Consider the following 25,841-nt stretch of genomic DNA (forward strand, 5'->3'; position numbering starts at 1 on the left):
ATGAACTGGTATAATGCTGTAATAACAGTCTCTGTGTTACTTTATGAACTGGTATAATGCTGTAATAACAGTCTGTGTTACTTTATGAACTGGTATAATGCTGTAATAACAGTCTGTTACTTTATGAACTGGTATAATGCTGTAATAACATAGTCTGTGTGTTACTTTAGGGCTGGATCAAAAATCTCAAGGACCGAAGTGGAAGAACCCTGGTATAGGTCAATAAAAACACAAGGATTATTCACATTTTTTATTGGTTAGGTCATCCAGCTACCTTACCGTTCAAATAGTTAAAATTATTTGAAATATAAATCTTCAAGGATAACAGCCAAACTGAAAGTGAAACTTCAAACAAAAATATTATTTCGCGAATGAAAAAAACAACCTCCAAGCACCTAAACTAAAGTAAAGCACAAAACATCAAACAAACAAAACAGTCATTCCTATTTTTATCACTATACATAACTTCAAAAATAATAATAAACATATTAATAAATGAATGTAAACAGCATTGATACAACATGGGCAGGAATAGATTAGACAGACAGGTGACACTCATTTCACTCAACTGATCACTCTCTTAATCTCTTTATTTCACTTCATTTCTCTGGGGTTTCCCAGGGCTTCTACCAGGGGTGGGGTGTCAGTTAGGGTTGGGGTGGGGTGTGGCCAGGTGTTGTATTCTGTCGTAAGTAAGGCTGATGATGATGATGATGATGATGATGAAGGTGGGTCTAGACACCGAAGGTGTTCTCTCCGCTGTACGCCACGTATAAAAAGCCGTCCTCGTCCTTCTCCTTCTCGTACAGCTGTCCCATGGTGATGCTGCAACGGACAGACATGAGGAAGAGGGAAATGTAGACGTAAACAGACCGTGGCCCAAATGGCACCCTATTCCCTATACAGGGCTCTGGTCAAAAGTAGTGCACTATGTAGGGAATAGGGTGCCATTTGGGATGTATCCACATACTACTCAAGTGAACGGAGGGGATGAAATGTAGAAGTAGGTCTAAATACTGCTTAGCGTTTAGTCACCATCAACAACAGAATGAAACAATGTATCTGAAATCCCGGTAAAGTGACTGGTATAATCTGCAAGCTATGTTTCGGTAATGTCTGCTCATTGTTTACTGCTGTTGTGTCGATACAACACTAATAAAGCTTTAGGCCGGGATTCAATTCATAGAGAAGCGCGCTGGACAACCGACAATGTGGCTTTTAAAGGCATTTTACCCAACGTTTGCTGCGATCGCATTTATGGCTCAATCAGGATATACCTTTAAATGCTATAACGGGGATCTAACACGGACCAGATTGAATGCAGGCCTTAATTTACAGTGCATTCCGAAAGTATTCAGAGCCCTTGACTTTTCAATTTTTTTTTCTTTACAGCCTTTTTCTGAAATGGATTAAATTACAGATTTTCCTCTTCATTCCACAAAATACCCCATAATGACAAACAATAAACAGGTTTTTAGACATTTTTTAAACCTTATTTACATAAGTATTCAGAACCTTTGCTATGAGACTTGAAATTGAGCTTAGGTCATTGATCATCCTTGAGATGTTTCTACAACTTGATTGGAGTCCACCTGTGTTAAATTCAATTGATTGGACATGATTTGGAAAGGCACAAACCCGGCCAAACTGAGCAATCGAGGGAGAAGGGCCTTGGTCAGGGAGGTGACCAAGAACCAGACGGAAGCCACTCCTCAGTAAAAGGCACATGACAGCCCGCTTGGAGTTTGCCAAAATGCACCTAAAGACTCTCAGACCATGAGAAACAAGATTCTCTGGTCTGATGAAATCAAGATTTAACTCTTTGGCCTGAATGCCAAGCGTCACGTCTGGAGGAAACCTGGCACCATCCCTACGGTGAAGCATGGGGGTGGCAGCATCATGCTGTGGGGATGTTTTTCAGCGGCAGGGACTGTGAGACTAGTCAGGATCGAGGAAAATATGAATGGAGCAAAGTACAGAGAGATCCTTGAGGAAAACCTGCTCCAGAGCGCTCAGGACCTCAGACTGGGGCGAAGGTTCACCTCACCTGTGATATTTCAGTTTTTTCTTTTTTTTTTAAATTTCTAAATACCAGTTCTTGCTTTGTCATTATGGGGTATTGTGTGTAGATTGATGAGGGGAAAAAAACAATTTAATCAATTTTAGAATAAGGCTGTAACGTAACAAAATGTGGAAAAAGTCAAGGGGTCTGAATACTTTCCGAAGGCACTGTATCTACCACTGGTACATGTGCAATGGTGAGTCTATTCACACACAATCACACTCTCACACAATCAAAGACACACACTGTCCCCCACCAGGCTGCGAGGTGTCCGTCTGTCCCCTCTTGGCTCTGAGGCAGTACTCCCAGCGCACCGCGGGATCCTGGACGAACTGAGCGATGTGGCTGAAGAGCTGGCTGAAGCTCATCCTGGCGGCGTGGTACACCGTATAGTAGAGCAGAGCGGCGCGCCACAGGTAGGGCTGTTTCCGTAGCAACACACTGTGCAGGCTTGCCAGGCCCTCTTCCGTGGGATTGGCCGGTTTCAGGCCATACTGCTTCCTGCCTGCGGAAGTGGACCAGGGCTGCAGGTTGTTGTTCACACCCCGAAGGTAGTGGGTTCCTGGGAGGGAGAGATGGAATAACATGGGGATGTAGAGATGAGAGATGGAAGTAGATTTATTTCAGGTAATGTTTGAGAGAGAGAGCGATGAAAATCATGGAATTGTATTAAGGTTGTGTGTGACAGAGCTGGAAGAAGGTTTATTTCAGGTAATGTTTGCCTGAGAGAGAGATGGAATAACAGGAAGGTATTGAGGCAGTGTATACCTGATAGGGAGAGAGAGATGAAGGATGGTTCATTTTAGACTAGCCTTACTTGGCTTCTGTAGTGGATATGGCTGGTGAACAAATTCAACACAAATACTGAGTTGTGTTTGCGTAGAACTCAGAAATGATAACTCATAACTAATTTATGATGCTGTGAGGATGATAAACACATCCCAGATCCCCCACACGGTGACAACATGCTGTATGGTACAGTCAGTGATAAACACATCCCAGATCCCCCACACGGTGACAACATGCTGTATGGTACCGTCAGTGATAAACAAATCCCAGATCCCCCACACGGTGACAACATGCTGTATGGTACCGTCAGTGATAAACACATCCCAGATCCCCCACACGGTGACAACATGCTGTATGGTACCGTCAGTGATAAACACATCCCAGATCCCCCACACGGTGACAACATGCTGTATGGTACAGTCAGTGATAAACACATCCCAGATCCCCCACACGGTGACAACATGCTGTATGGTACCGTCAGTGATAAACACATCCCAGATCCCCCACACGGTGACAACATGCTGTATGGTACCGTCAGTGATAAACACATCCCAGATCCCCCACACGGTGACAACATGCTGTATGGTACCGTCAGTGATAAACACATCCCAGATCCCCCACACGGTGACAACATGCTGTATGGTACCGTCAGTGATAAACACATCCCAGATCCCCCACACGGTGACAACATGCTGTATGGTACCGTCAGTGTAGTGTACCTATCTCATGCCTGAACATGCCCTCCAGCCAGTGTAGTGTACCTATCTCATGCCTGAACATGCCCTCCAGCCAGTGTAGTGTACCTATCTCATGCCTGAACATGCCCTCCAGCCAGTGTAGTGTACCTATCTCATGCCTGAACATGCCCTCCAGCCAGTGTAGTGTACCTATCTCATGCCTGAACATGCCCTCCAGCCAGTGTAGTGTACCTATCTCATGCCTGAACATGCCCTCCAGCCAGTGTAGTGTACCTATCTCATGCCTGAACATGCCCTCCAGCCAGTGTTGTCGTGCTCCAGACAGGTTGATCGTCAGAGTGGGACGACAACTCTCCACCATCATCACAGCCTGCGACAGCAGCTCCTCAGACAGACACACCACCACCTAGACCAGGTCATCATCATTACCATCATCATCATCATCATACAGACACACCACCCTCTAGATAAGGTTATCATCATTACCATCATCATCATCATCATCATCATCATCATACAGACACACCACCACCTAGACCAGGTTATCATCATTACCATCATCATCATCATCATCATCATCATACAGACACACCACCCTCTAGATAAGGTTATCATCATCATCACACAGACCACCACCCTCTAGACAAGGTTATCATCATCATCACACAGACCACCACCCTCTAGACAAGGTTATCATCATCATCACACAGACCACCACCCTCTAGACAAGGTTATCATCATCATTACACAAAGACATCTTGTTAACACACTAACCTTCAAACACACTACACCACAGGAGTTTGGTGGCACCTTAATTTGGGAGGACGGGCTCGTGGTAATGGCTTGAGAGGAATCGGTGGAATGGTATCAAATACATCAAACACATGGTTTGATGCCATTCCATTCACTCCAATCCAACCATTATTATGAGCCGTCCTCCCCTCAGCAGCCTCCACTGCATTACACGTAACACACCAACCCACAAACACACTACCCATAACACACCAACCCTCAAACACACTACCCATAACACACCAACCCACAAACACACTACCCATAACACACCAACCCACAAACACACTACCCATAACACACCAACCCTCAAACACACTACCCATAACACACCAACCCACAAACACACTACCCATAACACACCAACCCTCAAACACACTACCCATAACACACCAACCCTCAAACACACTACCCATAACACACCAACCCTCAAACACACTACTCACTCACCTCTCCTACACAGTTCTCCTTCTGCAGGTACTTGCGTGCAGCAGCCCAGACTCTACTCTTCGGTAAAATACTTCCTCCCGTCACCTCCTCAAAGTTCTCATAGTTACCAAACTTCCTCAGAATACACTCCATAATCCCAACAGCCTAGAGAGAGAGAAAGAGATCAACCCAGAGAGACAGAGGAGGGAAAGAGAGAGAACGAGAGAGAGCGTTAGAGAGAGAGAAGCACCCAGAAAGAGAGAGAGAGAGAGAGAGAGAGAGAGAGAGAGAGAGAGAGAGAGAGAGAGAGAGAGAGAGATAGAGAGAGAGAGAGAGAGAGAGAGAGAGAGAGAGAGAAACGCCCAGAGAAGAGAGAGAGAGAGAGAGAGAGAGAGAGAGAGAGAGAGAGAGAGAGAGAGAGAGAGAGAGAGAGAGAGAGAGAGAGAGAAACGCCCAGGAAGAGCAAACAACGATTTCAGGACCTTGAAGAGCAAGCAATGACATTTCAAGTTTCAAGTTAATTTGCCACAAAATGAACATAATAACTAAACATGCAGAAATCCCCAGAGTGGGTTATCTTCCTATCATCTAATATCTTTGCCAGATAGAGAGACCTACCTGTGTGAGGAAGAGGCCAGATCCCTCTCTGTATTTCTCCAGCACAGTGCTGGGCTCCGGGGTCGAGTACTCAAACTGTGGGTCGTATTTATAGTCAGACTGGAAGAAGGCCTGCCTCTCCTGGTCTAGGTTAACGGGTCTGAGGGCCACAAGGAGACAGGGGCCCCGCGGTGTGGAAGGCAAGGGCAGCGTGGAGGCCCCTCCAAACCCCCGGGCAATGTGGGGAAGGGAGGTGGCTGGCCGCATACGCCCCCTGGTGGCCCGGAGGCCCATTGAGGAGTTGTTGACGGTACAGGTGCTCTCGCTGCGGCGCATCAAGCCTCCGGGGCCCAGGCTGGGGCTGGTGAGGGAGCGGGCTGGGGGAGAGGAGTCAGCGGAGGGACCACCACCGCTGCGCCAGGGGGGCTGCAGGACCCTGCGGTCCAGCACGGGCTCAGAGCCACGGAGACGCAGGGGCGTCACGTCCAGGCTGAGGGGCCGGCGGAGTGGGGGCCTGGTCGCCACCTTGTTCCGAGACGAGGCCGTTGCCATGGTGACGTCCCGCCGCAGAGAGACCACCGGTCCATCATATGGCGAGTCTGGGTGAGAGGAGTCGGTTGAGGAGCAAACACTGGCCCTAGGGCTGGGGGTAAGGCCGACATTGGCCCCCAACAACTGAGGTTGAGGCTGGGGTCCATTGTGGGAGTTGGATACCCGCTCCCTCTTGGTGACACTGCTCGTCCTGGCACGGAGCCAGGTGCTGGTGGTGGTTTTGGGAGGGTCCGGTGTTGGTTCTTCTGTGGTTTTGGGAGGGTCTGCTCTGGTGCCTTCTGTTCTAGTGGTGGTGGTGTTAATGGTTTTGGTAGTGTCAGGTCTGGTCTCTTCTTTTCTAGTTGTGTTGGTGGTGGTTTTGGGGGCATCCGGTCTGGTGTTTTCTAGTCTGGTGCTGTCGCTTGTGGTGGTTTTGCGAGGATCCGGTCTTGGTTCTGGCCCTGTCAGGTCTGTGGTGCTGCTGCTCCCTCTGACCCCCTGGACATCTGTCCGATCCATACAGTCCTCACCTGGGTCCAAAACCATCACCGCTGGTCCAACCACACCACACTGCAAACACAAGTAGGTCAGCTTTTGGTCTGTCACAAATAACCCATTGATTGTTATGACTATTTTATGCAGTCAGTGCTTGTGTCAGGAATAGGTGACAACAAGTTCAAAAACATTTGTGCCACTGCTTTAACTGGATTCCATGGACCCATTACTAGCCTAGTGGCTTTATGGACAGGGACACGCAAATGTCCCTGTCTGATTATCTGATTATGCAAGTAAACCTCCGATTTTGAATCCGCCTGCAACATAGAGAGGACTCCGTCGGGGCGGGGTTTCTGTGCTGCTGAATTCGAAACGAGGTGGTCGGGACGGGCTCTGGCCATCCCATATATGGGACTAGTATTGACTTCAAACAAGAACAAAGATCCGAATCCTATAGATGTCTAGCCTACATATTTAGCCTATATTTACACACGGCAGGCGCGACTTCTGCAGTGTATTGTATTGAGGTTTTATATCCATTTGGACCACCAAAGTGTATTGCATACAAATTAGCAGGATATCTCTCCGTTATTCTGACATGGGCGTAATGTAATGGGGAAAATACTCGTTGTGCTATATTGTAGCGTACAACAAACCGTTATTATGACACTGTGTTATTATTATAGCCATGTCAATAGCCATAAGTGTCAATATATTGTTTTCAATGACAGTAAAGGATGAATCGAGAAAAGAACGGTTTTCTCAACATGTGTAGTTTTCTTCTGATCAGATCTTTAGAATCAGATAATAAATCGAGGATGAGCAAGACAATAACCAAAACTCAAATAATCGTAGTCATAAATGTGTTTTACCTTGCAGCGGGGTTTGGTGATCAGATTTGTAAACGCAGGCTTTTCTTTAATTCATGACGCCCAGCTCTGCTAGAGCTCTCCACAATGAGCGGCGGGAAGGTTTCCGGTGGATATGAGCAGCTATAGTGGATGGGCCGCCCGGAGAGGCATGCGAGGAAGTTCGGACTGTGTTGGAAGATATGACGCGGTGGCACCGTTGATGAACTAGCCAGCGAGCCATGCGCAGTGCGTGCCGCTATCCTGCGTCCTTACGCACGTGGCATCTCTCGGAGGCAACGGAGCAGTGAGGAGCACGTAGCCTACATTCCCCGAGGTTAACATAAGCCCCGTATAATTATAACGGTTAGAGCCTGATAGTGAGATCAATACATTGAGATGTACATACAGTGCCTTCGTAAATTATTCAGACCCCTTGACTTTTCCCACATTTTGTTATGTTACAGCCTTACTCTAAAATTGATTAAATACATAAAAATCCTCACACAATACCCCATAATGACAAATCAAAAACAGGTTTTTAGAAATGTTTTGCACATTTATTAACAAACAAAAAACAGAAATACCTTATTTACATAAGTATTCAGACCCTTTGCTATGAGACTAGAAATTGAGCTCAGGTGCATCCTGTTTCCATTGATCATCCTTGAGATATTTCTACAACTTGATTGGAGTCCACCTGTGTTAAATTCAATTGATTGTACATGATTTGGAAAGGCACACACCTGTCTATATAAGGTCCCACAGTTGACAGTGCATGTCTGCCCAAAAACCAAGCCATGAGTTCAAAGGAATTGTCTGTAGAGCTCCAAGACAGGATTGTGTCGATGCACAGTTCTGGGGAAGGGTACCAAAACATTTCTGCAGCATTGAAGGTCCCCAATAACACAGTAGCCTCCATCATTCTTAAATGGAAGAAGTTTGGAACCACTAAGACTCTTCCTAAAGCTAAAGACTCTTCCTAAAGCTCTTCCATAAGGCTGTAACGTAACAAAATGTGTAAAAAGTAAAGGGGTCTGAATACTTTCCGAAGGCACTGTAAGGTCCTGTGGTTAAACTCCCCAGAAAGCCCTTCAGTAAAGCCCCCAGTCTTTTTAATTCAACGTTTAAATAACATTATGTCTAATGAATCACTGTGTGTTTATTTCATGAAAATAACTTGAAAATATATTTTGTATCATTTATTTTCCCGAGCCTCCTTTTTGCCATTGAAATGCTCAGTCTGATTGTGTGGCTGTGCCGATGCACATTGTAATACAGTGGTGGATAGGATCCTCTAGATCAGGGTTCTTCCATTCCGGTCCTGGAGGGCCGAAACACTTCTGTTTTTTTATTTCTACCTGGTAGTTAATTGCACTCACCTGGTGTCCCAGGTCTGAATTAGCCCCTGATTAAGAAGGAGAGGATGAAAAACAGAGGTGTTTCGGCCCTCCAGGACCGGAACTGAAGAACCCTGGTCTAGACTCTGCAGCCTACCCTGCTTAACCTCTTCAAAGTAGGCTACATATGCAAATAAAAGACGACTGGTCATTGGTCATAATAATCAGATCAGATTGTGATGTCATGCTGTGGGCCAATAACTCCATCCCACCTGAACAGACTGAAATTCGAGGCACTTTTTTTCTTCTATAAAAAGCTTACTCTAAAAAGGGCATTATCACAATTTCAGAGTGTTATTTCGACCTCCATAGTGTGTAAAATGTAATAAATAAAAAAAAACAGGACAATCACGTTTTTTCACTGAGTTGAACAGTTTATTCTGTTTCTGTGTTGCTGACTGTTGACCTCTGTTCTCTCGGAAGCAGAGTTCTATGCAGTTCTGTGAGTTGTAACAGGGGCGGCAGGTAGCTTAGTGGTTAAGAGCGTTGTGCCAGTAACCAAAAGGTTGCTTGTTCTAATCCCCGAGCCGACTAGGTGAAAAATCTGTCGATGTGCCCTTGAGCAAGGGCACTTAACCCTAATTGCTCCTGTAAGTCGCTCTGGATAAGAGCGTCTGCTAAATGACTAAAATGTAAATGTAACACATGAATTGTTTTCTGAAATAAGAAACAACCAAAATGCTGAATCTGCTAGTTTATGGAAATAGTTTATATCTGTCCATGTAACTGGCTCCATGCCTCAAGTAGTTGTGAAAAACTCTCCCTCACAAATGTGAAGCTTTTTTAAATCAAAGTATGAGTACCACAATAAGAACACAATTAACTTAGTTATTAAAATGTGGAACGTATTTAGCTTTATTGCTGAAACAAACATATGAATTTGTTGACAAAAAATAATAATTTCAAAATACACAGTAACTTTACACTATTTACACTATGGTCAATAAATAAGAATAAAATAATATTATTCTATGTACAACAAAAATATGATATTCTATTTTCTTGACAGATCTGACAGTTATGGCAGTTAGCTGGTGGTGGCGGTGGTTGATGACATCATCGTCGTCTTGGCAGTGGTCGATCTGCTCTCAATCTTGGTCACATGACTCTGGACCCAGGCTTCAGAAGGGTCAACACAAAATGTCTTCCCTTTCTTTGTGGTGAAACTGCAACAGAGTCACAACACATTGTCACTCATGACATCCAGTCTATAATATGAATGCTCCATCTGGTCTAGTACAGTGTAGCCTAGATATAGCCTGGTTCCAGATTCAGAATTTGCTCAAATGGAGCTGTAATTTAAGATTTTTTTTTATACAAAAAGCATTACAAGAACATTGACGTCTTGATTTTTTCCAAAGTAACTGTTAGCAAATTCTGGTAAATTGATAAAACACACATTCTTTAATAACCTCAACGTCAACTTGTTTTGACATCTCATTGTCCTTTTAGCTCTATAGATGATATATTTTTAATGTTTTCCGTATATTTGGAATGCTTTCAGACAATGCGATTAATCACAATTAAATAACAATAGTGCAGTAAAATGACAGAAAGTGACCTTTAGTTAACTGATGAACTCTGACAGCCTTAGTGATCCTACACTATCACTACTACAGTACAGTGAAGTATAGGGTCTCTATGTATCGGAGGTTGTAACCATGCATCCCTAGCAACAGATTTGGACCCGTCCACAAACGGTATAGAACATGTTATGCCTTTAGAAATCTCTGTGTGTGTGTGTGTGTGTGTGTGTGTGTGTGTGTGTGTGTGTGTGTGTGTGTGCATTGTGGTTAACTTACACCAGTGCTTTGCGAGGGCAGCTACTAGAGGTCTTATAAACTGACACCATTGCATTAAGAGGGAGCCTCCTGGGGTGGAACTTCACACAGCAATTTCTGGCAGTTATTGCTTCAATCCCCATGACAGCTGGAAACAAAGGACGATCACACTCACTGGTCAACACATGGTGCTTCTTCATATACACTCATATACACACTGTACATACACACACTGTATACACACACACACACACACACACACACACACACACACACACACACACACACACACACACACACACACACACACACACACACACACACACACACACACACACACACACACACACACACACACACACACACACACACCTGCAGACGTGGTATGGAGGGAGCAGAGCAGTCCCAGGAGGAGTAGAGCAGTCAGGGTCTTCATGGTTCAGAGATGGTTGAGATGCTGAAGATTGTGTTGTCTGAGATGGTCACTGATGTTCTGGTCACTGATGTTCTGGTCTCTGATGTTCTGGTCACTGATGTTCTGGTCTCTGATGTTCTGGTCTCTGATGTTCTGGTCTCTGATGTTCTGGTCTCTGATGTTCTGGTCTCTGATTCTCTGGTCTCTGATGCTCTGGTCTCTGATGTTCTGGTCTCTGATGCTCTGGTCTCTGATTCTCTGGTCTCTGATGCTCTGGTCTGGTTCTATGCCTGAGGTCTGATCTGACCTGTCTTTTATACAGAGAGCTGGTCCATCAGACCCATTGACAATTGAGGGGGGAAACTCCCCTCCAACCCTCATTCACTCTGAATATCTTTCTAAGAACCAACATTCTGTTCGTTAGGTTCCTCTTCCTCAGTTCTCTGTACCTCTGTTTCCACCAGTATGTTCAATAGGCTGCTTTTTTCTGAAATACGCAGAATACATTTACTGGAGAATTGCATATCAAAGGAAGGCTATTAAAGTGGACTACATACTATGATACATTACATCAAATACAAGAACAATTAAGATTAAATTAAGTTCTCTACATCATAAGCAACTAGTTTATAAGCAATACTTGAAATCAACTATGTATCTTTCAACTTTTAAATACAGATTTTAGGATGTGTCCATGTTGATAAAAACAAATAACTTAATTGCTGTACTCACACAGTAGTCTTTCTCAGATCCAGCATACCCAGACCTCTAATCACCATCTTCCTCTTCCTCTGCTTTAATGACTCTGTGTGTGCAACAAACCCCCCCCCCCCCCCCCCCCCCCAATTTAGAAATCAAATATATCCTGCTTATTAAATCCACATACAGACAGTGGGTATTATTTCCAGTCAATTCAGTTATTAAAAGTCCATTTTATTTAGAAGAATTATAAATAATTAGGGCTACAGTATTGGTCCCTGCAGGCTGCCCACATTCGGTGAACCTGCCTTTGCTCATTGGCTCCACGTTGGTCCTCAAGACTGGTGGCCCCAAGGCAGGTAGTCCCAAGACAGGTGGCCCCAAGACAGGTGGCCCCAAGACAGGTGGCCCCAAGGCAGGTGGACCCAAGGCAGGTGGACCCAAGGCAGGTGGACCCAAGGCAGGTTGACCCAAGGCAAGTGGCCCCAAGACAGGTGGCCCCAAGACAGGTGGCCCCAAGGCAGGTGGCCCCAAGGCAAGTGGCCCCAAGACAGGTGGCCCCAAGACAGGTGGCCCCAAGACAGTTGGCCCCAAGGCAGGTGGCCCCAAGGCAAGTGGCCCCAAGGCAGGTGAGAAGAAGAACTGTGTGCAAACCATGCCCCAAAATGTTCTAATGTGCCCCCGCCTTAACATTATGAAGTAGCTGGGATGTGGGCTAGCACGTTGGGCTGATGTGGGCTTGATGTGGACTTGGTGTGGCCTTGCCCGTTGGGCTGGTGTGGGCTTGGTGTTGGCTAGCCCGTTGGGCTGGTGTGGACTTGGTTTGGGCTTGGTTTGCGCTAGCCCGTTGGGCTGATGTGGGCTTTGTGTGGGCTAGCCCGTTGGGCTGGTATGGGCTTTGTGTTGGCTAGCCCGTTGGGCTGGTGTGGACTTGGTTTGGGCTTGGTTTGCGCTAGCCCGTTGGGCTGATGTGGGCTTTGTGTGGGCTAGCCCGTTGGGCTGGTGTGGGCTTGATGTGAGGCTTGGTGTGGACTAGCCGGTGCCCACATGGGGTCATGGGGTCATGTTTGCTGGGTGGTAACTTCACAAATGTTACCACTTTAGTTTGTTTCAACTCATTTATTCATACATTCATTCATTTGTTAATTTATTTATTCATTCATTAATTCACTTGACATTTGCTTGCCTGTGCAGTTACTGTCAGTCCCTCCCTGTTTTCACCAGTAACTCTGTGCAGTACTGTGAACTCTGGCTTCAAGTTATTACAAACATTTAGAGAATGAGAGAAGAGTGCAGCAATGTTTGTTCTTAGAAAAGCTGCAGTAATTTGCATCAGACGAGGTTCTAATGAAAGAATGGGGAAGTGAGAGTCTTTCTGAACTGAACTGAAACAGGATGCTTGGTTAAGAGATTGTGTCAGCAAAATATGCATCTTCAACTGAACCCTATTTAATGATATAGATAGAGATCCATGGGTCAGTCAGTATGATTGTATATCCAGATGGGTCAGTCAGTATGATTGTATAACAGGCCTACAAGGAGTCTTATGTCATCAGTTTTGAACTCATTTTGAAAACAGCATATGATGGAAACATTTTCTAGAATTTCTTCAATTATACAGCTAAAGCCTGTTTCTGCTGAGTGTGAAGTTGGTGTGAGTGTTGGGAGAGTTACAGAGACTACATGTGACACTCTGGCTCTGGGACTTTTGTATTTGAGCCAGGGTGTATTTTGTTTTGTTGGGTTTTGGTTTTGTATTTCTATGTTTGCAGTTCTGTGGTTGTATTTCTAGGTTTGGTCAATGACTCCCAATCGGAGGTAACGAGTGTCAGCTGTCGGCTCGTTATCTCTGATTGGGAGCCATATTTATTCTGTATGTTTTCTTGTGGGAATTGTGGGTTTTTGTTCCGTTTCAGTCATAGTCACTGTTGGACTTCACTATCGTCTTTTGTTTTGTATTTTACGTGCTTTATCAATTAAAGTCATCATGTTCACTCAACGCGCTGCGTATTGGTCCGCTTCCTCAGACGATCGTGACAGAAAAACCCACCATAAGAGGACCAAGAAGCGTGTCAAGCGGCAACAGGACCCAGCTCCAAAGGTCTGGACATGGGAGGAGATTTTGGACGGAAAAGGGTCCTGGACTTGGGAGGAAATCCTGGAGGGGATGGATCGCCGTCCATGGAGCGAGACAGTGGAGAGGCGAAGGAGAGAGGAACAACGGCGTCGGCAGGGCCATCGTCGGAGGGACGAGAGGCAACCCCAAAAAGTTTTTGGGGGGGGGCACATGGCTTGGGCGGTTGGGCAGCAGGAGGCTGCCACAGGGAGATGTGGAGAGAAGGCTATCGGATTACGGGAGCCATTGGCGAGTAGAGGGAGGGAAGTTGTTGTGGCACGGCATGAGAGACTGAGGTGTGTTACCAGTCCGGTCCGGCCCGTTCCTGATCCCCAGTTAAGGCCAGTGGTGTGTGTTCCCGGTACGGACCGGCCTGTTCCTACTCCACGCACCAGGTCCACGATGTGCGTCGCCAGCCCAGCTCGGCCTGTTCCTACTCCACGCACCAGGTCCACGATGTACATTCCAGCTCCACGTATCGGCCGGGTTAGAGTGAGCATTGAGCCGAATGTCATGAAGCCGGCCCAACGCATCAGGCCACCAGTGCGTCTTCTCGGGCCGGCGTACATGGCACCAGCCTTACGCATGGTGTTCCCGGTTCGCCCACATAGGCCGGTGCGGGTTATTCCACCTCCCCGTACTGGTCGGGCGACGGGGAGCATCAACCCGGGTAAGGTTGGGCAGGCTCAGTGCTCAAGGGGGCCAGTAAGCCTGCACGGTCCAGTATTTCCGGCGCCACCTCCCCGCTCCAGCTCAGTACCACCAGTGCCTACACCACGCACCAAGTCTCCTGTGTGTCCCCCGAGTCCTGTGCGTCCTGTTGCTGCTCTCCGCACTAGGCGTTATGAGAGTCCCCAGGGTCCAGTATGCCCTGTTCCGGCTCTCCGCACTAGCCCTTATGTGCGTCCCCAGGGTCCAGCATACCCTGTTGCTTCTCCCCGCACTAGCCCTGAGATGCGTGTCCTCAGCCCGGTACCTCCAGTTCCGGCACCACGCATCAGGCCTACGGTGCGCCTCAGACGGCCTGAGTCTGCCGTCTGCCCAACGGGGCCTGAACTGCCCGTCTGCCCAAAGGCGCTTAAGCCGCCCGTCTGCCATGAGCCTTCAGAGCCGTCCGCCAGACCGGAGCCGCTAGAGCCTTCCGCCAGACAGGATCAGCCAGAGCCTTCCGCCAGACAGGATCAGCCAGAGCCTTCCGCCAGACAGGATCAGCCAGATCCGTCAGCCAGCCATGAGCAGCCAGATCCGTCGGCCAGCCATGAGCAGCCAGATCCGTCGGCCAGCCATGAGCAGCCAGATCCGTCGGCCAGCCATGAGCAGCCAGATCCGTCTGCCAGCCATGAGCAGCCAGATCCGTCGGCCAGCCATGAGCAGCCAGATCCGTCGGCCAGCCATGAGCAGCCAGATCCGTCAGCCAGCCATGAGCAGCCAGATCCGTCAGCCAGCCATGAGCAGCCAGATCCGTCAGCCAGCCATGAGCAGCCTGATCCGTCAGCCAGCCATGAGCAGCCAGATCCGTCAGCCAGCCATGAGCAGCCAGATCCTTCAGCCAGCCATGAGCCGTCCAGCCAGGATCCGCCAGAGCCGTCCAGCCAGGATCCGCCAGAGCCGTCCAGCCAGGACCCGCCAGAGCCAGCCAGCCAGGATCTGCCTTTGAGTCCGGTGCTGTCCCTTAGCCCGGTGCTGCCCCTTATCCTGGTGCTGCCCCTTAGTCCGGTACTGCCCCTTAGTCCGGTGCTGCCCCTTAGTCCGGTGCTGCCCTTTAGTCCGGTGCCGCCCCTTAATCCAGTGGGGTTTAGTTGGGGGGTGGTCATGTGGAGGAGGCTACGGAAGCGGATAGTGACTAAGGTGGGGTGGGGACCACGACCAGGGCCAGAACCGCCACCGTGGACAGACGCCCACCCAGACCCTCCCCTAGACGGTATGCTGGTGCGCCCGGAGTGCGCACCTTTAGGGGGGGGTACTGTGACACTCTGGCTCTGGGACTTTTGTATTTGAGCCAGGGTGTATTTTGTTTTGTTGGGTTTTGGTTTTGTATTTCTATGTTTGCAGTTCTGTGGTTGTATTTCTAGGTTTGGTCAATGACTCCCAATCGGAGGTAACGAGTGTCAGCTGTCGGCTCGTTATCTCTGATTGGGAGCCATATTTATTCTGTATGTTTTCTTGTGGGAATTGTGGGTTTTTGTTCCGTTTCAGTCATAGTCACTGTTGGACTTCACTATCGTCTTTTGTTTTGTATTTTACGTGCTTTATCAATTAAAGTCATCATGTTCACTCAACGCGCTGCGTATTGGTCCGCTTCCTCAGACGATCGTGACACTACAGTAGTCTAGTGAAGTTGGTGTGAGTGTTGGGAGAGTTACAGAGACTACAGTAGTCTAGTGAAGTTGGTGTGAGTGTTGGGAGAGTTACAGAGACTACAGTAGTCTAGTGAAGTTGGTGTGAGTGTTGGGAGAGTTACAGAGACTACAGTAGTCTAGTGAAGTTGGTGTGAGAGTGGGGAGAGTTATAGAGACTACAGTAGTCTAGTGAAGTTGGTGTGAGAGTGGGGAGAGTTATAGAGACTACAGTAGTCTAGTGAAGTTGGTGTGAGTGTGGGGAGAGTTACAAGGACTACAGTAGTCTAGTGAAGTTGGTGTGAGTGTGGGGAGAGTTACAGAGACTACAGTAGTTTAGTGAAGTGGTGTGAGTGTGGGGAGAGTTATAGAGACTACAGTAGTCTAGTGAAGTTGGTGTGAGTGTGGGGAGAGTTACATTGAGTACAGTAGTCTAGTGAAGTTGGTGTGAGTGTGGGGAGATTTACAGAGAGTACAGTAGTCTAGTGAAGTTGGTGTTAGTGTGGGGAGATTTACAGAGAGTAAAGTAGTCTAGTGAAGTTGGTGTTAGTGTGGGGAGATTTACAGAGAGTACAGTAGTCTAGTGAAGTTGGTGTGAGTGTGGGGAGATTTACAGAGAGTAAAGTAGTCTAGTGAAGTTGGTGTTAGTGTGGGGAGATTTACAGAGAGTACAGTAGTCTAGTGAAGTTGGTGTTAGTGTGGGGATATTTACAGAGAGTAAAGTAGTCTAGTGAAGTTGGTGTTAGTGTGGGGAGATTTACAGAGAGTACAGTAGTCTAGTGAAGTTGGTGTGAGTGTGGGGAGATTTACAGAGAGTAAAGTAGTCTAGTGAAGTTGGTGTTAGTGTGGGGAGATTTACAGAGAGTACAGTAGTCTAGCGAAGTTGGTGTGAGTGTGCGGAGAGTTACAGAGACTACAGTAGTCTAGTGAAGTTGGTGTGAGTGTGCGGAGAGTTACAGAGACCACAGTAGTCTAGTGAAGTAGGGAGAGTTACAGAGACTACAGTAGTCTAGTGAAGTTGGTGTGAGTGTGGGGAGAGTTACATTGAGTACAGTAGTCTATTGAAGTTGGTGTGAGTGTGGGTAGAATTACAGAGAGTAAAGTAGTCTAGTGAAGTTGGTGTTAGTGTGGGGAGATTTACAGAGAGTAAAGTAGTCTAGTGAAGTTGGTGTTAGTGTGGGGAGATTTACAGAGACTACAGTAGTCTACTGAAGTTGGTGTGAGTGTGCGGAGAGTTACAGAGACTACAGTAGTCTAGTGAAGTTGGTGTTAGTGTGGGGAGATTTACAGAGAGTAAAGTAGTCTAGTGAAGTTGGTGTTAGTGTGGGGAGATTTACAGAGACTACAGTAGTCTAGTGAAGTTGGTGTGAGTGTGCAGAGAGTTACAGAGACTTAAGTAGTCTAGTGAAGTTGGTGTGAGTGTAGGGAGAGTTACAGAGACTACAGTAGTCTAGTGAAGTTGGTGTGAGTGTAGGGAGAGTTACAGAGACTACAGTAGTCTAGTGAAGTTGGTGTGAGTGTGGGGAGAGTTATAGAGACTAAAGCAGTCTAGTGAGGTTAGGGAGAGTGTGGGGAGAGTTACAGAGAGTACAGTAGTCTAGTGAGGTTGGGGAGAGTGTAGCGATAGTTACATAGAGTACAGTAGTCTAGTGAAGTTGGTGTGAGTGTAGGGAGAGTTACAGAGACTAAAGTAGTCTAGTAAAGTTGGTGTGAGAGTGGGGAGAATTACATTGAGTACAGTAGTCTAGTGAAGTTGTTGTGAGTGTGGGGAGAATTACAGAGAGTAAAGTAGTCTAGTGAAGTTGGTGATAGTTGGGGAGAGTTACATTGAGTAAAGTAGTCTAGTGAAGATGGTGTGAGAGTGGGGAGACTTACAGAGAGTACAGTAGTCTAGTGAAGTTGGTGTTAGTGTGGGGAGATTTACAGAGAGTAAAGTAGTCTAGTGAAGTTGGTGTGAGTGTAGGGAGATTTACAGAGACTACAGTAGTCTAGTGAAGCTGGTGTTAGTGTGGGGAGATTTACAGAGAGTAGATTGGTCTAGTGAAGTTGGTGTTAGTGTGGGGAGATTTACAGAGACTACAGTAGACTAGTGAAGTTGGTGTTAGTGTGGGGAGATTTACAGAGAGTAAAGTAGTCTAGTGAAGTTGGTGTTAGTGTGGGGAGATTTACAGAGAGTAAAGTAGTCTAGTGAAGTTGGTGTGATTGTGGGGAGAATTACAGAGAGTAAAGTAGTCTAGTGAAGTTGGTGATAGTTGGGGAGAGTTACATTGAGTAAAGTAGTCTAGTGAAGATGGTGTGAGAGTGGGGAGACTTTCAGAGAGTACAGTAGTCTAGTGAAGTTGGTGTTAGTGTGGGGATATTTACAGAGAGTAAAGTAGTCTAGTGAAGTTGGTGTTAGTGTGGGGAGATTTACAGAGAGTAAAGTAGTCTAGTGAAGTTGGTGTTAGTGTGGGGAGATTTACAGAGAGTAAAGTAGTCTAGTGAAGTTGGTGTTAGTGTGGGGAGATTTACAGAGAGTAAAGTAGTCTAGTGAAGTTGGTGTGAGTGTAGGGAGAGTTACAAAGACTACAGTAGTCTAGTGAAGTTGGTGTGAGTGTGGGGAGAGTTACATTGAGTACAGTAGTCTATTGAAGTTGGTGTGAGTGTGGGTAGAATTACAGAGAGTAAAGTAGTCTAGTGAAGTTGGTGTTAGTGTGGGGAGATTTACAGAGAGTAAAGTAGTCTAGTGAAGTTGGTGTTAGTGTGGGGAGATTTACAGAGACTACAGTAGTCTAGTGAAGTTGGTGTGAGTGTGCGGAGAGTTACAGAGACTACAGTAGTCTAGTGAAGTTGGTGTTAGTGTGGGGAGATTTACAGAGACTACAGTAGTCTAGTGAAGTTGGTGTGAGTGTGCAGAGAGTTACAGAGACTTTAGTAGTCTAGTGAAGTTGGTGTGAGTGTAGGGAGAGTTACAGAGACTACAGTAGTCTAGTGAAGTTGGTGTGAGTGTAGGGAGAGTTACAGAGACTACAGTAGTCTAGTGAAGTTGGTGTGAGTGTGGGGAGAGTTATAGAGACTAAAGCAGTCTAGTGAGGTTGGGGAGAGTGTGGGGAGAGTTACAGAGAGTACAGTAGTCTAGTGAGGTTGGGGAGAGTGTAGCGATAGTTACATAGAGTACAGTAGTCTAGTGAAGTTGGTGTGAGTGTAGGGAGAGTTACAGAGACTACAGTAGTCTAGTAAAGTTGGTGTGAGAGTGGGGAGAGTTACATTGAGTACAGTAGTCTAGTGAAGTTGTTGTGAGTGTGGGGAGAATTACAGAGAGTAAAGTAGTCCAGTGAAGTTGGTGATAGTTGGGGAGAGTTACATTGAGTAAAGTAGTCTAGTGAAGATGGTGTGAGAGTGGGGAGACTTACAGAGAGTACAGTAGTCTAGTGAAGTTGGTGTGAGTGTAGGGAGATTTACAGAGACTACAGTAGTCTAGTGAAGCTGGTGTTAGTGTGGGGAGATTTACAGAGAGTAGATTGGTCTAGTGAAGTTGGTGTTAGTGTGGGGAGATTTACAGAGACTACAGTAGACTAGTGAAGTTGGTGTTAGTGGGGGGAGATTTACAGAGAGTAAAGTAGTCTAGTGAAGTTGGTGTTAGTGTGGGGAGATTTACAGAGAGTAAAGTAGTCTAGTGAAGTTGGTGTGATTGTGGGGAGAATTACAGAGAGTAAAGTAGTCTAGTGAAGTTGGTGATAGTTGGGGAGAGTTACATTGAGTAAAGTAGTCTAGTGAAGATGGTGTGAGAGTGGGGAGACTTACAGAGAGTACAGTAGTCTAGTGAAGTTGGTGTTAGTGTGGGGAGATTTACAGAGATCACAGTAGTCTAGTGAAGTTGGTGTTAGTGTGGGGAGATTTACAGAGAGTAAACTAGTCTAGTGAAGTTGATGTTAGTGTGGGGAGATTTACAGAGAGTAAAGTAGTCTAGTGAAGTTGGTGTTAGTGTGGGGAGATTTACAGAGACAACAGTAGTCTAGTGAAGTTGGTGTTAGTGTGGGGAGAGTTACAGAGACTACAGTAGTCTAGTGAAGTTGGTGTTAGTGTGGGGATATTTACAGAGAGTAAAGTAGTCTAGTGAAGTTGGTGTTAGTGTGGGGAGAGTTACAGAGACTACAGTAGTCTAGTGAAGTTGGTGTTAGTGTGGGGAGATTTACAGAGAGTAAAGTAGTCTAGTGAAGTTGGTGTTAGTGTGGGGAGATTTACAGAGAGTAAAGTAGTCTAGTGAAGTTGGTGTGAGAGTGGGGAGAGTTACAGAGACTACAGTAGTCTAGTGAAGTTGGTGTGTGAGTGGGGAGAGTTACAGAGTATACAATAGTCTAATGAAGTTGGTGTGAGTGTGGGGAGATTTACGGAGAGTAAAGTAGTCTAGTGAAGTTGGTGTGAGTGTAGGGAGATTTACAGAGAGTAAAGTAGTCTAGTGAAGTTGGTGTGAGTGTGGGGAGATTTACAGAGAGTAGAGTAGTCTAGTGAACTTGGTGTTAGTGTGGGGAGATTTACAGAGAGTACAGTAGACTAGTGAAGTTGGTGTGAGTGTGGGGAGAGTTATAGAGACTACAGTAGACTAGTGAAGTTGGTGTTAGTGTGGGGAGATTTACAAAGAGTAAAGTAGTCTAGTGAAGTTGGTGTTAGTGTGGGGAGATTTACAGAGAGTAAAGTAGTCTAGTGAAGTGTGTGTTAGTGTGGGGAGATTTACAGAGAGTAAAGTAGTCTAGTGAAGTTGTTGTTAGTATGGGGAGATTTACAGAGAGTAAAGTAGTCTAGTGAAGTGTGTGTTAGTGTGGGGAGAGTTACAGAGACTACAGTAGTCTAGTTAAGTTGGTATGAGTGTGGGGAGAGTTACAGAGACTACATTAGTCTAGTGAAGTTTGTGTGAGTTTAGGGAGAGTTACAGAGACTAAAGTAGTCTAGTGAAGTTGGTGTGAGTGTAGGGAGAGTTACAGAGACTACTGTAGTCTAGTGAAGTTGGTGTGAGTGTGGGGAGAGTTACAGAGACTACAGTAGTCTAGTGAAGTTGGTGTGAGAGTGGGGAGAGTTAGAGAGTATACAGTAGTCTAATGAAGTTGGTGTGAGTGTGGGGACAGTTACAGAGACTACAGTAGTCTAGTGAAGTTGGTGTGAGTGTGGGTAGAGTTACATTGAGTACAGTAGTCTAGTGAAGTTGGTGTTAGTAGGGGGAGAGTTACAGAGACTACAGTAGTCTAGTGAAGTTGGTGTGAGTGTGGGGAGAGTTACAGAGACTACTGTAGTCTAGTGAAGTTGGTGTGAGAGTGGGGAGAGTTACAGAGTATACAGTAGTCTAGTGAAGTTGGTGTGAGAGTGGGGAGAGTTACAGAGACTACTGTAGTCTAGTGAAGTTGGTTTGAGTGTGGGGAGAGTTACAGACTACAGTAGTCTAGTGAAGTTGGTGTGAGTGTAGGGAGAGTTACAGAGACTACTGTAGTCTAGTGAAGTTGGTGTGAGTGTGGGGAGAGTTACAGAGACTACAGTAGTCTAGTGAAGTTGGTGTGAGTGTGGGGAGAGTTACAGAGACTACAGTAGTCTAGTGAAGTTGGTGTGAGTGTGGGAAGAGTTACAGAGACTACTGTAGTCTAGTGAAGTTGGTGTGAGTGTGGGGAGAGTTACAGAGACTACAGTAGTCTAGTGAAGTTGGTGTGAGTGTAGGGAGAGTTACAGAGACTACAGTAGTCTAGTGAAGTTGGTGTGAGTGAGGGGAGAGTTACAGAGACTACAGTAGTCTAGTGAAGTTGGTGTGAGTGTAGGGAGAGTTACAGAGACTACAGTAGTCTTGTCCGGGCCAAATCTGCCCGTAGCGTGTGTTAACCTGTTTCTGTAGCATGAGACTACTTGATGTAGGATACAAGTACACCCCCTGGACAGGATGTTAGTCTATTGCAGGACCTTACCCCATCTCCTTAAAGAGACAATCAGCAGTTGAAACAATAACAAAACATTTCCCTCCCCCTGTTTCAGTAAAAAGCTAGGGATAGGTCTGGACAAATGTAACCACTCTCAAATTCATAGATAGAACTATGAATGCAAGGACTGACCATCCATGATCTCAACATTATAGTTTTAACATGTTTTGAGGCTAAACAGTGGTTGTTTACATTTACTTTGTTCACAAACATTGGAGTAAAAAAGCTCATATTTTGGGTTCTGATTGGGTACGGCAGTTGAAGTATGCTGATGAAGCGTTCATAAGTTATATTCTTCATTAATCAATGGGGTATATAATCATTATTTATATGTCCAAAAATGGATATAGCAACTGCAGAATGCCACTTTAATGCTGAGTTCCAAGCAAAGAGGCATCGGGTCCCATTATTTGTTGTTGTTGTTGTTGTCATGACTCGACCAGGGATCGAACCACCTACCTTCCAAACTGAGGGAAGACACAAACCACACCACACTAAATCTTAGAATCATTGATAGAAAACTATTCAATGATTTCATTTCACTAGGATGTAACGGTTTACAGTATGCTACTTTGTGAGTACAGCAATGTAGGTTTTTTATGAACATGGACACATCCTATCATCTGTATTTAAAAGTTGAAAGATACATAGTTGATTTCAAGTATTGCTTACAAACTAGTTGCTTATGATGTAGAGAACTTAATTTAATCTTAATTGTTCTTGTATTTGATGTAATGTATCATAGTATGTAGTCCACTTTAATAGCCTTCCTTTGATATGCAATTCTCCAGTAAATGTATTCTGCGTATTTCAGAAAATAGCAGCCTATTGAACATACTGGAGGAAACAGAGGTACAGAGAATTGAGGAAGAGGAACCTAACGAACAGAATGTTGGTTCTTAGAAAGATATTCAGAGTGAATGAGGGTTGGAGGGGAGTTTCCACCGTCAATTGTCAATGGGTCTGATGGACCAGCTCTCTGTATAAAAGACAGGTCAGATCAGACCTCAGGCATAGAACCAGACCAGAGCATCAGAGACCAGAACATCAGAGACCAGAACATCAGAGACCAGAACATCAGTGATCATCTCAGACAACACAATCTTCAGCATCTCAACCATCTCTGAACCATGAAGACCCTGACTGCTCTACTCCTCCTGGGACTGCTCTGCTCCCTCCATACCACGTCTGCAGGTGTGTGTGTGTGTGTGTGTGTGTGTTTGTGTGTGTGTGTGTGTGTGTGTGTGTGTGTGTGTGTGTGTGTGTGTGTGTGTGTGTGTGTGTGTGTGTGTGTGTGTGTGTGTGTGTGTGTGTGTGTGTGTGTGTTGGGGAGTGGATGAGTAGCCATGCTGTGTAAGACGCTGTTGGATACGCTCCTGGAGATCTTCATGATAACTGTGGTTTATGATCATTTGTTTACAGCTGTCATTGCGTTGGAAACGGCAACTGAATGCTGTATGCATTTCACCCAGAGGATCCCTCTTAACCAAGTGGTTTCTCTCAGAGCAACCTCCAGTAGCTGCCCTCGCAAAGCACTGATGTAAGTAAGCATAGTCTAAAGTAAACTGGACATCTAGGCTAGCGTGGTCCCAGATCTGTTTGTGCTATCACGTCAACTCCTTGTTATGCCTAACATGACCAGGAGTGACAAGGAGTTGGCATGATAGCACAAACACATCTGGAACCAGGCTATATCTAGGCTACATTGTACTAGACCCGATGGAGCATTCATATTATAGACTGGATGTCATGAGTGACAATGTGTTGTGACTCTGTTGCAGTTTCACCACACAGAAAGGGAAGACATTTTGTGTTGACCCTTCTGAAGCCTGGGTCCAGAGTCATGTGACCAAGATTGAGAGCAGATCGACCATGATGTCGTCAACCCCCATCCCCTCCTAACACCCTAACCCTTGGTTGTGCACTATGAAGGGAACAGGGTGTCATTAGGGATGCAGACCTAGTCAGACATGTCAATACCCTATCTGAGCTTGGTATGGAGTAGGTTCAATGTAATGTGCTAGGTCTAGGATATATTCATTGTTTATTTTTCTGTAACTGTAAACATATTTGACATGTAGCTATTCAGTAACCTATTTAACATTTTATATGTTATAAATCCGTTGAAGCTTTCAAACATATCCTGTGAAAGAGTGGATCATATTATTAAATTAATGTATTTACTTTGATGATATTGTGATGGATTGATGGGTTGTATATATAACTATTCTACTATACTGATATATATATATTGTTTTTTTCACTTTGTCCATCTGCAGTTCTTTAAATAAATCAAGTATTCTGAAAAATTCTCTATGATATTCATTTTAGCATTCTCAATGTATAGAGAATATACATTGAGTGTACAAAACATTAGGAACACCTTCCTAATATTGAGTTGCAACCCACCCTTTTGCCCTCAGAACAGCCTCAATTCGTCGGGGCGTGTACTCTACAAAGTGTCAAAAGTGTTCTACAGGGATACTTGGCCCATGTTGACTCCAATGCTTGCCCACAAGTTGTGTCAAGTTGGCTGGATGTCCTTTTGGGTGGTGGACAATTCTCGATACACACAGAAAACTGTTGAGCGTGAAATGTTCCTAATGTTTTGTACACTCAGTGTATGGACTATCTCTGTCACAAGCCCTTTCAAATCCCTCTCATCGATCTCATCAACACTGACTGGCCCCATCTAGAGGAGCAAAACGGAACTAACTTCCAAGACATTTAATTGTTATTATGAACTAGTATAATGCTGTAATAACAGTCTGTGTGTTACTTTATGAACTGGAATAATGCTGTAATAACAGTCTGTGTGTTACTTTATGAACTGGTATAATGCTGTAATAACAGTCTGTGTGTTACTTTATGAACTGGTATAATGCTGTAATAACATAGTCTGTGTGTTACTTTATGAACTGGTATAATGCTGTAATAACATAGTCTGTGTGTTACTTTATGAACTGGTATAATGCTGTAATAACAGTCTGTGTGTTACTTTATGAACTGGTATAATGCTGTAATAACATAGTCTGTGTGTTACTTTATGAACTGGTATAATGCTGTAATAACAGTCTGTGTGTTACTTTATGAACTGGTATAATGCTGTAATAACATAGTCTGTGTTACTTTATGAACTGGTATAATGCTGTAATAACAGTCTGTGTGTTACTTTATGAACTGGTATAATGCTGTAATAACAGTCTGTGTGTTACTTTATGAACTGGTATAATGCTGTAATAACATAGTCTGTGTGTTACTTTATGAACTGGTATAATGCTGTAATAACATAGTCTGTGTGTTACTTTATGAACTGGTATAATGCTGTAATAACAGTCTGTGTGTTACTTTATGAACTGGTATAATGCTGTAATAACAGTCTGTTACTTTATGAACTGGTATAATGCTGTAATAACAGTCTGTGTGTTACTTTATGAACTGGTATAATGCTGTAATAACATAGTCTGTGTTACTTTATGAACTGGTATAATGCTGTAATAACAGTCTGTGTGTTACTTTATGAACTGGTATAATGCTGTAATAACATAGTCTGTGTGTTACTTTATGAACTGGTATAATGCTGTAATAACATAGTCTGTGTTACTTTATGAACTGGTATAATGCTGTAATAACATAGTCTGTGTGTTACTTTATGAACTGGTATAATGCTGTAATAACAGTCTGTGTGTTACTTTATGAACTGGTATAATGCTGTAATAACATAGTCTGTGTGTTACTTTATGAACTGGTATAATGCTGTAATAACATAGTCTGTGTGTTACTTTATGAACTGGTATAATGCTGTATTAACAGTCTGTTACTTTATGAACTGGTATAATGCTGTAATAACAGTCTGTGTGTTACTTTATGAACTGGTATAATGCTGTATTAACAGTCTGTTACTTTATGAACTGGTA

The 25,841-nt window shown here is 45.0% G+C and overlaps 2 protein-coding genes across 2 annotated transcripts; both read right to left on the minus strand.

The window, feature by feature from the left end:
- Positions 1 to 734: 734 nt before the first annotated feature.
- Positions 735 to 7,432, minus strand: LOC311114755 (uncharacterized protein; the record flags this gene model as incomplete). Its single annotated transcript, XM_084189990.1, has 6 exons — positions 7,266 to 7,432; positions 5,389 to 6,468; positions 4,792 to 4,935; positions 3,571 to 3,955; positions 2,309 to 2,624; positions 735 to 825 (listed from the first exon to the last, which is right to left on the minus strand). The coding sequence occupies exons 2-6, from the start codon at positions 6,442 to 6,444 to the stop codon at positions 735 to 737; spliced, it is 1,992 nt and encodes a 663-aa protein (XP_084046116.1). The 5' UTR covers positions 6,445 to 6,468; positions 7,266 to 7,432.
- Positions 7,433 to 9,474: 2,042 nt separating this feature from the next.
- LOC311114766 (C-C motif chemokine 4-like) lies at positions 9,475 to 10,915 on the minus strand. Its single transcript, XM_084189999.1, has 3 exons — positions 10,795 to 10,915; positions 10,444 to 10,570; positions 9,475 to 9,807 (listed from the first exon to the last, which is right to left on the minus strand). The coding sequence occupies exons 1-3, from the start codon at positions 10,856 to 10,858 to the stop codon at positions 9,669 to 9,671; spliced, it is 330 nt and encodes a 109-aa protein (XP_084046125.1). The 5' UTR covers positions 10,859 to 10,915; the 3' UTR covers positions 9,475 to 9,668.
- Between the last annotated feature and the right edge of the window lie 14,926 nt (positions 10,916 to 25,841).

Source organism: Coregonus lavaretus, assembly GCF_964263955.1.
Source record: "Coregonus lavaretus genome assembly, contig: HAP1_SCAFFOLD_659, whole genome shotgun sequence".
NCBI lineage: Eukaryota > Metazoa > Chordata > Actinopteri > Salmoniformes > Salmonidae > Coregonus > Coregonus lavaretus.